Source organism: Microtus oregoni, unplaced genomic scaffold, assembly GCF_018167655.1.
Source record: "Microtus oregoni isolate MIOR12 unplaced genomic scaffold, Mior012 000115F_ref0000277, whole genome shotgun sequence".
NCBI lineage: Eukaryota > Metazoa > Chordata > Mammalia > Rodentia > Cricetidae > Microtus > Microtus oregoni.
The window spans coordinates 1,705,283-1,718,258 of record NW_024544744.1 but is presented as its reverse complement, the minus strand read 5'-3'; the positions used below and the strand labels follow the sequence as shown (position 1 = coordinate 1,718,258).

Sequence of the window (12,976 nt, the reverse complement as noted above, 5' to 3'; positions counted from 1 at the left end):
CATTTTTGTTTCTATGACTTTAACCAATGTTTTTGTGTGTGTGATGGGGCTGGTGAGGGTGGAAATCCTGCCTGACTCTTGATCTTGGAAGGAAACCATGTTAAATTTGCAGTGAACAGTGAGGTTTTCATAGGTGTCTTTTTTCATGTTGGGGGAGGCCATTTCCTTTCTTTTACAATTTGTTGAGATATCTTAACAGAGTTTGTCAAATAATTCACATTTCTGCTGGGTTGATAATGCAGAATAATTGATACCCTTTATTTTGCTAATTTGGTGCACTCCATGAATCAGCATTCAGATCATAAGTCGACTATGCATTTCTAGCAAAGATACCATTTGGTCATAAGGTTATTTAATTATATGTTGCTGAATTTATATGGTGGGTGTTTTAAGAGATTTTAAGTTTATGTAGCAATGTTCTGTTAAAATCTTTCTTGTGGTATCTATCTGGATTTAACACTAGGGCAAAATATAACACAAACTGGAATATAGTCCTTCCTCTTATTTTATGACAGGAGTTGCATTTCACTGGAATTGTTTCCTTCTTAATATTTTATGGGACTCACTAGTGAAAAGAGCTCACCATGAGATTCCATAAACTTGACTGATGTCCCCTAAATGCAGGTCTTTCTTGGAATTTGATGATATGCCTTGTTTGAAAATGGGATATTGCTATTGTAATAAGTAGAGATGAAGTCATGCTAGAATAGAGTAGGCCCATAATCAATATAGCAAGTGCTCTCACAAAAAGAGGCAACCACACAAAAAGAAGGGAAGGCCACGTGACTATGAATGCAGGGGTTACACATCTATAAGATAAAGAACAAGATGTCATGTTGCAACCCCAGAAGCCAGGAGACAAGTATAGATGACTTCAGACCCTCCAACCTCCAAAACTGTTGGAGAACCCATTTCTGTACTTGTAGCACACACAATCATGGTTATTTTGTTTTGTTTGCAGTTTAAGAACACTAATACAACTTCAAATTATTAATTTAATTTCTTGACTTGATATAGGTCCATTCAGTCCTTTTATTTCTTCTTAAGTTAATTTTCAGTATTCTGGTCTTTTTTTTCCTTTTTCTTTTTCTTTCTTTCTTTCTTTTTTTTTTTTTTTTACAATTTTCTCATCATGTCTTAATTCTTGATTTTCATGACACAAAATTGTCCATAATGTTCTATTACAATCATTTTAATTCCTTTTGGATATATAATGGTGCTTTCTGTTGAGCTTTTTAAAATCATGTTTATTCATTTTAACAGGTAAGTTCCTTTAAGAGTTCATTGGTTTTGTTTATCTTCTCCAAGAACAGCATTTGATTTTCATCAGTGTACTTGTTTTCATTTTATTAATTTTTATTTTGATGTTTATTTTCTTTCTTGTACTTAGTTTGTGTTTGAAATATTGCTTCTCTAAATTCTTGAAGTTGAATGCAGGTTAATGACTTTAGACTTTTCTTCTAAATAAATTTATACATTTCTCTCTAAACATGACTCAATTGGCATAACATATATGCAAATAATACAATACTACATCAAATAAAAGACTATATATAATTTTCTTTACAATTCTGTAACGATTTCTTATATTTTAAGGATTTTATTAATTTCACATACATATGAACAATACAATATGCAATAGTAATATATAACAACTTATCTTTGGTTGGTATAATAGTGTCATTATCATTACAAAAGAAGTCTCTGGTTTTATACTTTTCTATATCTTAAGGCATATTCTGTATCATAAATTAAGAAGTCTTATAGTTTCTCTTTCGGTGTCAGATCTTTTCTCATCCTTTTATTTTCAACCTATTTATGCCTTTAAATCTAGGCATGTGTCTAGTATGCAGAATCTAATTGGATGCTACTTTAGAAAAAACAACCTAGTTCTGATTATCTTCACTTTTTAGTGGTAGGTGTGGTCCCCACAGAGAATGCCAACTATAAGATTTCTAGCTGTGTAAGTGTGTGTGTGTGTGTGTGTGTGTGTGTGTGTGTGTGTGTGTGTGTGGTGTGTGTGTAAACAAGTGTCTTTCACTATTACTTTCTCCCTGGTGACATTTTTAGTAGTGTTTTACCAGAATATTTCCATTCTCAGTGGGTCCTGAATAATAATGTGCAGCTCCAATCTATCATAATTTATACCACGCTAATAGCACTTTAATTAGCACAAAGTTTACAGCTTTGCTTCTGTGCTGTTTTATTTCTTCCTCTCTCCTTTGAGCTAATTCTCTCATAATGTAGACAAAACAATAGAGTGTTTTAATTACTGTTTTAAGCATTCTCGCTCAACATACTCAGAAAAGTATTTGTGTTCATAAATATATCTTCTTTTCATATGTACCATAACCTGAGCTTCCTGTCTCTCTTCCTATGACTCTAAGTTACCACGTATTGTGATTTCTTTCTGCTTAAAGAACTTCTCTTTTAGTTCTTTTTGATTTCAATATGTGTGTGTGCATGTACATGTATGTGTATGTACATATGTATACAAGCATGTATGTGTATATGAATGCTCTAATATATGTGAACAAACATATGTATGAAGATGAATGTGTGTATGCATGTGTGAACGCCCACATGCAGAGGTCAAGGGTTGACTTCTGATATTTACTTTGACGATGCTTCACCTTATATACTGAGGTAGGGTCTTTCACGTGAACCTAAAGCCTCAGAATTTGGCTAGTAGAGGCAATCGATTTGTCCTGAGGATCCCTTATCTCTGTCTTTCAAGTGGAGCCTAGAGGCAGGCCACCACACATGCCCACTCTTTACAAGGGCCGTAAAGACTGAATTATGGGCCTAACACTTGCACAGCAAGAGCTTGCTCACTAGGTCATCTTTCCAGCCCTTACAGCACTTATTTTTTTTAAGAGATTTATTTTATTTTATGTGTATAGATGTTTTGCCTGCATGCATGTGTGTGCACTGTGTGCATGGCTGGTGTCTACATGGTTGTGAGCCACCATGTGGGTGCTAGAAATTAAACTTGGGCCCTCTGCAGGAACAATAAGTACTCTTAACCACTGAGTCATTTTTTTCAGCTCTCTGCTTGTACTTCTTATATTACAAATTTACTAGCAATGCATCAGGAAATGTGTTTATACTTTATGCTCACTTTTAAGTTATAGTTTAATATGGCAAAGAATCTGGGTTAATAGCTTTTTGTCCCCTCTCAGCACCTTCTGTCATTCTACTCCTCTGCCTCCATCCACACTCTATAAATTAAACGGTATGAATTACTTATACTGTTTTCCTGTAGGGGATATGTCATATTTCTGTTATTGTGTTCAAGGGCTTCAAACGGTATTTGTTTTCAGGATACTGGCTATGAAGTGCCAAGATCTGCTCTGTATTTATTCTGCTTGAAGTTTAAGAGTCTTCGATCAGTAGGTTAATATTTTCCCTCAGTTTTGAAGCAGTGTTAATATTTAGTTTTTTTATGCAGTTTTACAAGTTTTTTCTTCCTCTCCTCTTAGAACACTCATTTCATAGGTACTGAGATATAGGACATTGTAGCACATGTTTCCAAGGCTTGCTCATTTTCTTCAAGTCAAGTTTTCCTCTAGCGTTGTTTTGGGTCATATCCATTGATTTGTGTTCTAGCTCATGAACCTTTCTTCTGTGAATTCTAATCTGCCCAGCCTATCTAGTGAATTATTACTGATTTTCAAGTCTAGACTTCTCATTTGGCCCCTTATTATCATCCTATTTGTCTGTTCAAAGTCTATTTGCTGAGCATTGGCAAAATACTTTCAATGTGATTGCATTTGAAGTCGTTGCCAAAGCTAGTGGAAGATAAGGTAATTAGCCTTCAGACCTGTAGCCTTCCTGTCTCTCCATCGTCCTGCACTTCTAATCAAGCAGTCTCTGCAGACACAGCCTCTTTCCAGGAGATTTTGTTTAAGCTTTGGTAACTGGAAAACAGCTTATCAACAAAAGGCTATGGCATTGGAACAATTTGTTTTTCTTTTCAAATTTGCACGGTGAAGTTTTTGAGTAAAAGCTTAAATATAAAAGTTTGCAAAACTAAAAAAAAATCCCATAAAACATTCAAGAATCCCAACAGTAAACCTCACCAAGAGAGAAACCATTCTCTAATCACGACCGGCCACGTGTGCATAGCTTTTCATGTCTATTCGAGGAACGACTTTGGGCATGCTCTCCAGATCCTCTTATGACATTATCACAGTATTCAGTTTGGTGGCCTTTGCCCTTTTCAGCGTTTTCTGAGAGAAGGTTGGTGTATTTGATGCCTCTTTGCTCTGTTGTATCACGATAACAAACGGATTTGTGTATGGAATTGGGATGCTAACCAATTTACTTGGAGTAACTCTATTTTCTGAAGTGGGCCTGAAATACTCAACAAATCCTTTTAAATGTCGAGTTTTCTCTAGGTGGTGCTGGACAGAAAATAAATTAGTGTGTTGCTGACTTCTTATGCTAAGCAGCAGCCTCTAGTCACTGACAGATGGTAGCTAGTAAGCAAAGGGGCCCTTATTCTACTAATGGGAGGGTGGAATACTGTCAAAAGCCACTGAAAGCTGAATCCTAAATGGGAGCTCAGCCCTGCGGTGGTTTGAATGAGAATGCTCCCTCTCCTCCAGGAGGCTCATAGATATATTGAGTGTTTGGTAGCAAGGATTAGGAAGTGTGGCTTCCTTAGAGGAGGGGTGTCACAAGTGGCCTTTGATGTGTCAAAAGCCCATACCAGACCCCATAGCTCCCTTTCTCTCTGCCTTCTGTTTGCAGATTAGAATGCAAGCTGTCAGCTACTGCTCCGGCTCCATGCCTCCCTGCCTGCTGTCATGTTCCCTGCCCTGATGGTCACGACTCACCCCGTGAAACTGTAAACAGGTCTCCAATTAAATGCTGTCTTTTATAAGTTGCTATGGCCACAGTGTCTCTGCACAGCAATAGAATGGGTTCTAAGACATGACCCCTCTGGCACCTCAGTTTCAACCTTTTCAATCCGTAGCAAAGAACCCAATTACATTATGTCCAGATGTTTGATGTACAGAAACTATGAGACAGCGAGCATGTGCAACTTTGAGCTTGTTAGCGGAGAACAATTTATTACACTGCACATCTGTAGAAAGCCATGCACCATGAAGTCATCTTATCTATTTTTAAAGTTTCTTAGTGTATGTCCGCTGGACACAGTACTGTGCTGTGTCAGTACATTTTCCTATCCCAGCCTGTCTACAGAGGTCAGGGGAAAATTGGATAAATCAGTTCTCTCTTTGCAGCATGTGGGGCCTGAGGCTCAAACTGCAGGCTGCCTGCCTTGGGGCAGGGAGTCTTTTTGAAACATCTTCTCTCCACTGTTTCTGCAGAGTGCCATGGGGAGATTGCCAGCGTCTAGATTCTCTTTGCAGCTGCCACGCAAGGTTTCCGTGTTCCCCTCACCTCAGTTCCTTTTCTTTTTAAAGCATTGCTACTGAGAGTCCATTAAGGACTTTCTGAGACTCTGTCTTAAGTGTGGCTCTCTTCACTTCCTCTCACTGGGATGGGGAAGCTCCACAGACTGCGACAATCCCTCCAGGGTAGACTCTAGATCTGTGAAGTCACTTTGTTACTCTAGATTTGCTTAGTACAAAACTACAAGTTTAACCACCACCCACCTCTGTAGGCAGCTGGTTCTCCAATTGTCCGCTTTATTTCCTAGGAACTCAGGATGCTGTATCTGCGTGTCATTCCCATCTTCAGGAAACGGCTGTGACATTTCTTTGGAGAGGATCTGTCCTTCAGACCCTCTCCGATTCCCACAAGCTGTACTTTTACATGTCATCGTTCCGTTTCCTTGGACTCTGCACTGCAGTAAGTCTCATCTCAGAACTTTTGGAACACAATTTCAGTATATTTCTTTCTTGATAATCAGGTTTGGATCATCACAACCCTTTTGAGTACTTGTGGTGTGCCAAGACAATGCTAAGTCTACCTCTGCCATAGTATCATTTCCTTACCCCGTGTCGTTCTCATCTTGTTGGGTAGGAAGGTACAGAGGGTTAAGTGATACCCTGAGGCCACATATGTCGAGTGGCAGAGTCGAGGTTCATCCTTCTAAGAGTCTGGACTTTCTACCCTTTGCTCTTCCTATTGCACGCATGTGAACAGCTAGAAAATTCAGTAAAGCTCTGGACAGAAAATACAGACCACAAGTGACCTCATAATTCAGAGAGAACTGTGTGATTGCTGTAAACTGGCATTCCTATGTTCAGTCTTTCTGGGAAGGTCTATTGAGAGAGACTGGCACATTATAACTTCATGGGGATTTCATTTAATACTGTGCAACATTTTCATTCCTTCCTCTTTCCTGCATAACACTCATAAAAAGGAAAAGAAAGTATTATTAATTTTTCCCTAAAGAATAAGATACTGCCACCACTTTTTAAAGCTCTGCTCACTCCATGACCTTGCCCCAAAGCCACAGACACTTCCTTCCTCTGTTGTGTCTCTCTGGTTTTTGTTTTCAAGACTTTGAACCCAGGATACTACAGAAAAAGAAAGTAGACAGGATGTGGACAGCTCAAATGATCAGTAAGCTTCCATTTGCATAAAGACTGGACTAAATTCAATGATAATTTCAGAGTAAAGACAGAACAGTATGGGGAGAAGAATACACAAGATTACTAAAGTGAGGGATGAATGCAAAGTGGCACCCTGGAACCAGGGTGTGTTCTGGCTAAACCCCGAGGGTCTGTAAGTCCTTGGACAGCACGTGAGAGGCAGAACAGCAGTGGGGGGAGCGGGCACAGGATTGCTGTGAGATGGCCCTGTGAGATGGCCCTGTGGAACTCTAGAGCCTTGGGCCTTGGGAAGAGGAGAACCCATAATACCCAAAGGGAGCATAGGAGGCAAGAGGAAACACTTTCTGCTGCCCACAGAAAAGGTGTCTACAAACTATTGCCCAGTTACAGAGAAACAGAGACTGAAGAACTAACAACTCAATAAATTGTCAATAAAGAGAATATAGACAATCTTAGCCTGTAAATCATTCTGTACTGAAACTGATGTTTTAGGGAATGGAACCTGGCTTATTACTGATTCTATGACCTCTGGAAGTGTGAGGCACAGTCCAGTGTGCACTTGTCCAGAGGGCAGGTGGGAAGTGTGAATGACAGGAAATTCCTGCAGCTCGCTCTGACTCCGAGTGAAGTCAAGACCTGTGTTCTCGGGACTAATGTTCAGTTCTCCCAGTGCAAGGCTCCTGGTTGGAAACTAAGGTTGCTTGCTATTGGTGTGCGGGGTAGGGGGTGATGTTGCTCCATAATCTGACACCTGTGGTGGCTCTTTTTGGAGCATTTGCTCAGTTGTAACAAAGCCACTCCTCCGGGAACTGTATCTGTGCCTACTGCTTTCTCTCTTGCTTCTCTATTCAGTGGTGTGACGACAGTCTGGATTCACTCCACAGTATGAAACTAGGATTGGCAACCAGATGGCGTGCCCAGGAATCTGTGAGGTGTATCACCACCACACAGACCTGAACAAAGGGCAGAGAGCAACCAAACCAGCTCATCTGCAGGACACAACCACCTAGAAGATGCCCAGGTGACTGGCTTTCACCATTTCCTGACACCTGGCTTGATTTTTAGCATCCACTGACTTTTGATTCTAAACTTCATTTAGAATGAAGTTTAGAATCAAAACTCTGACTTTTGATTCTAAACTTCATTTCTTGGGTTATCCTAAGAGAGTTTCCTCTTTTTCATGCCCATCTTAACTCAATTAGATTCCTTTATTCATTTGGGGGCCGTGGGAACTGAATCTAGGGCTCCACACCTTCCAACCGTGCATGCTGCTTCTGAGCCTGTCTTAGGACCAATTCAATTCCTCTAACTTGCAGTCTAAGTGGGCATTACATGGCTGGTTGCCATATGCTGCTTAGGGATTCGGTGTCTGGGAAATTAGGTAAAGGGATACACATATAGAAACTAGAGTGATACACTGACAATGGCAACTTGGAAGTATGGTTATTACTCTATTACCTCAGAAGCACAAGAGACAAAATTAAAAAAGGGGACTCACTACAAAGAAGTTATTCTAGAGGGGACATGGTTATAAAAGTGAAGAAAAACCCACAGAATAGGAAAAAATATTAGTAGTATAGATTTGACATGGTACCTCCATCTGGGAATATATATATATATATATATATATATATATATATATATATATATATATATGTGTGTGTGTGTGTGTGTGTGTGTGTGTGTGTGTGTGTATTAAAAACTGAAAAAGAAAACGCCAATGAAATCATGAAATTTGGAGGTAAATGGAAGAGCTAGAATATGTTGTACTGAGTGCAGTAACTCAAACCCAGAAAGATAAACACTGCATTTCTTATTTGTGGTTTTTAGTTCCAGATGTGTAGATATGAATATGAAGTATAGAATAGCCATTGGAACTAGAAAATAAAAAGGGACCAAGAGAGGAGGAGCCATAGAGTGGGGAACAGTAGGACAGAGATACTATGAAGTCAGAAATGGAAATATGGGGGGGGGCTATTATCATGGAGGGGATGGAGGGTAATACAGAAGGAGGTGGGAGGGAGAACAGATAAAAACACTAAGGATCCTCAAAAAACACATAGAGTCATTATTTTATATTCACCTAAAATTACATATGTTACAAATATATGCAGAGTACATGTAATTTTTTTAAGAGTTGGGGAGCTGCAGAAAAATGGCTACAGAACAGGAGATATGTCAAGAACAACTGTGATGTTTAAATGCTCATGTTCATGAAAATGGAGGCACTCCGTCCATTGAGCACTATTATATACAGAAAGCAAGAACTACTTCTACTGTGGGGGAGGCGTCTATGAACGTTTGAGTTCCTGTGAAGCTTTGTTACTTATTTGATTTTAGTTAAAGCAGGGACACACTTCCCTGGCCAGGAAGGGTTTTGTGTTGAGACTGTAGATGATGGCTACAAAGATGAATTCTCCTGTTGTGTTGGACTGTGGACATCCACCTGCTTACTCTCTTGCACCACACGGTTTCATTGCCCTGGGTTCCTGAGAGGTGAGGAATCTGCTGCAGCCTTTGAGATAACTGAAATTACCCTCTTACACTGGTCATCTTTCAATATGAAAATTTCTAAAATTATGAAATTATTTCTTTAATTTATTTATTTTGATTTTATGTGCATTTGTGTATGTTTGTGTGAGAGTGTTTGGTCCCTTGGAACTGAAATCACAGGCAATTTTAAGCCACCCTGTGTGGACTGGGAATGGATTCCAGGTCCTCTGGAAGGGTAATCAATGTTCTAAAATGCTGAGTCATCTCTCTAGCACCAAAACACCATCACAGCTGCCACCTTCTGGGGACTTTGCCAATAGATGGCGTTTAGTTGCCTGCTGTTGCTGTGTCTGGCCTCCTGACCCTTGTGGCTCCACCTCCAGCATTGCAGTGTGCAGGCAGGGTGTGTTTAAGTCACACTCAGTGCCGAGCATTTCTTCAGTGAGAGGGATTTTAATCTTTACCAATCTCTAGATTTTTCTCTAAAATGGGTAGTAACTTCCCTGAAGACAGACACTTTAAAAATTCTTGTTATTTACCTTTGTATTCTTGGTTCAGAACCCAGAGCCTGCCATTTGTTTGCCATTTAGGGACCATGTAAGGAACTAGTGTGTTGAGCAGCTTGAAGGGACGCTTTCTCCGTGAGGGTTTAAAGAGATGCATTTGTTTTTATGGGAAAGTTGTTAGAGTGTTAGCAGCAAGTGCAGACCAGCGGGATGCTGCCAGCATAATCAATCACCTCCTCCACGAAGCTCTCCCCCCAACCATGAGCTGAAGTGACTTTACCTCACTACTTCTAAAGACATTTCTCAGATGTCCTATGAGCAAAAAGAGCCCAGGAACAACTTTTGGGAATATTCAGTCTCTTCTTTGCTTCTTTGACTATTGATCTGAGGCATCACAGTGATCCCAAGTCTCTTGCCTACATCATATAAAGACACCTCAATAAGAATAAGTACCCCCCCTTTTGGAAGAAGGTCACACCTAGGGGCTGTTTTGTGGGAACTTGTGCTCCCTCACTTTTCCCCCCAAGAATACTCTACAATCAACTTCTGCACAAAATTGTCTCTGTCTACTTCCTTTAAGGAAGCAGCTTCAAGCAGCAAGACACCAGCCAACATGGACCTCTTTCACACCTGAGTATACAGGCCTCAGTTAAATATTAATCACATAAATAAATACCTTACACCTACGTTCTTTGTTATCATGACAAAGGTGAATAAGTCACCCAGCAAACTTTGCCAGAAGTTCTGAGTTATACCGGATAATTGAATGGCAGGAGTTTCCAGAATGGAACCAGAAAAAATGGAAAGCTTCAAGCTCTCATCATTTGGAATCCTCTCTCTGGGATTGCAGTCATATAGCAAGTCATCCCCTCCTGGGACCCCTGAGAGTAGATGCTCTGAGGGATGTTCCTAGATGAACCACACTTCTAACTATCCTCCCCCTCCAGGGCACTAAACACGAGAATGAAGCTATCTTAGTTTCAGACCCATCGATCCACCATTTCCATATCTCCCATCAACTCTGTTACCCCTACACGGCACAGGAAATTACCATCCAGCTCTGCCCAAATTTCTTACCCATAAAATCATGCTGCAACAAGTCATTATTATTTTCAATTGCTCTGCAACAGTAAAGATGGAGAGCAAATTCCTGGAATTCTCTTAACACAGCTTCCAACTCCCCATAGACTTCCTGGGGACCACACAGGGAAGGAAACAGAAACCTTATGTCCATTCTGGTGTGACGACCTGGGGATCTCAGGGTAGATTGCAGAACCAAACTCAGAAAGTCCATTTGTAGCCACCCTGGAAATGGAACTAACTCTCAGGAGCTTTTCCCTAGTTATTCCATTTGACAGGCTTTCGAATTTGCTGGGAGGATACGGAATGGCAGTAGGCTGTGATTTTAGGAAGGCAAAGACTGCATGGAGAAGCCCCCCACTTCCTAGACCTGGTAGAAAGGCAAAGACTGCATCAAGATGACCCCCGCCACACCTCCAAGACCTGACAGGAAGGCAAAAACTGCATAGAGATGACCCCCCTCACACACACACACACACCTCCTAGACCTGGTTCCAAAGGAACCAGTGAACGTTGTTCCTTGGGTTTTATTTTTAAAGGAATATTTGGATCTAGAGATGAGTTCCCTGATGTGCATAATATGATCATGGCTTTGGCAAAGCATGAATTCAGACGTTTTTTTCACAGAATTCCTAAGTGTCAGAACTTGTACCCGGGGTTGTCTGTGTGTAGTAGTTGGCTATCACACTTATCCCTAGGGTTCTTTTTGTTTAGGATTCCATACTGAGGTCTGTTTGCTGAGTAATTGTTTCTAATTGAATCTATATGGCTCCATCGCCCATGCCATCTCGGTTCCCTCTACTGTTACAAGCTCCACGTATACTATGAATTTGGAGGGTGTCGTAGTTAGGCTTTCTATTGCTGTAATGAAGCACAATGACCAAAAACAACTTGGAGAGGAAAGGGTTTATTTCAGCTAATACTTCCAGGTTAACAGCCCATCCTGAGTGGAGTCTTGGTAAGAGCCCACCAGGAACATGGAGTCAGGAGCTGATGCAGAGGCCATGGACATGGAGGAGTGCTTCTTACTGGCTTGCTCCTCATTCCTGGCTCAGCTTGCTTTCTTATGGAACCCAGGGCCACCAGCCCAGGGAAGGAATTACCCTCCCCCATCAATCCATAATTAATAAAATGCTCTACAGGCTTTCCAATCTCATAGCAGCATTTTCTTAATTGAGGTTCCCTCCTCTCAGATGGTTTCAGTTTGTGACAAGGTGACATAAAACTAGCCAAAACCGAAGTCCTCGCCTTATTTCTCACTGTACTCAGAAGACGCAAAGCAAATACAAAGAGAAATTGAAAATAAAATGTTCCTATGAAGGAGAAGTCACTAGGTTATATCTCAGCCCGTGTCCAGAGTTTCTCCTGGGCCACTGTAGCTAGATTCCTGAAAGAATGAAGAAAGCTGAGGGGGCCGAGTTCTCCTTGTATATAGATGTCACATACATGGATGCATGATCTTAGTTCTCACAATTCCCCTGTGAAGTACATATCATTAGCCCTGTCCACTAAGAAGGACACAGGGGTAGGGAGAGGGCTTGGTAAGAGCCAATGAAAGACTAGCAGCAGGAGGAGGAAGGGGATGGACATCTAACTCAGATGTCCGAGGTCAGAGCCATGAAAAGAACTGAGAATTTAAGACTATTAGGAAAGCCGATCCAAAAGAAAAAACTGTCCAATAACAGAAAAAAAAAATTGCTTTTTTAGTCTTGAGACAGGGTCTCAATATGTAGCCCAGGCTAGCCTCCATCCGGTGAGCCTCCTGCCTCTTTCGGTTGAGTGCTAGGAATACATGTAAGTACATACCATCACATCTAACTTTGAGGGATTATCGTGCGAGCAAAGTATCAGACTTCATTGTTATGAACACATAGAAAAAATTAAAATGTACATACCTACACAGCTGTGACTATCAGAGTAGCTGGCACCTGGCTGGTTCTCATAGGGTACAGAGGCCACTGATTGAGAGAGCAGAAGAAGAAACAGAGGGGTGGCCTTGAGAACTTTCCAAGAAGACTTCATCCTGAGATGTATACCAGGAGCCGTTGTCTTGTCCACAAGATCACTCTTCTTCTCAACCCTCCTCAACCTCTCTAGAGTTACCACCTCCGAAATGCACACTGCCATAAATACACTTTGCAGCAAGTGTGCTGCAACACGTGTGTGTGTGTGTGTGTGTGCGCACACAGCTGGATATTTTGAGAACTCTGAGAGAGACTCAGATGTCCAAGTCTGGCAAGAGCTGGAGAAGTCCTTGGTGGGCAGTCCCTCTGAGCAAAGACTTCAGGAAAAAAAATACCCAAGTTGCACAGTGACAGCAACAGCCCTTCCGGCCTCTGGCTGAAGTCAATGACCATAAACCAC

General features: G+C 41.0%; 1 protein-coding gene across 1 annotated transcript in view; it reads right to left on the bottom strand.

The window, feature by feature from the left end:
* Window positions 1–12,718, bottom strand: part of Aoah (acyloxyacyl hydrolase) — a 205,263-nt gene extending 192,545 nt beyond the window's left edge. The window contains exon 1 of the mRNA XM_041645717.1: window positions 12,508–12,718. Coding sequence (XP_041501651.1) covers window positions 12,508–12,634 — 127 coding nt within the window. The 5' untranslated portion in view covers window positions 12,635–12,718. The remainder of the gene's footprint in view (window positions 1–12,507) is intronic.
* Window positions 12,719–12,976: the final 258 nt, after the last annotated feature.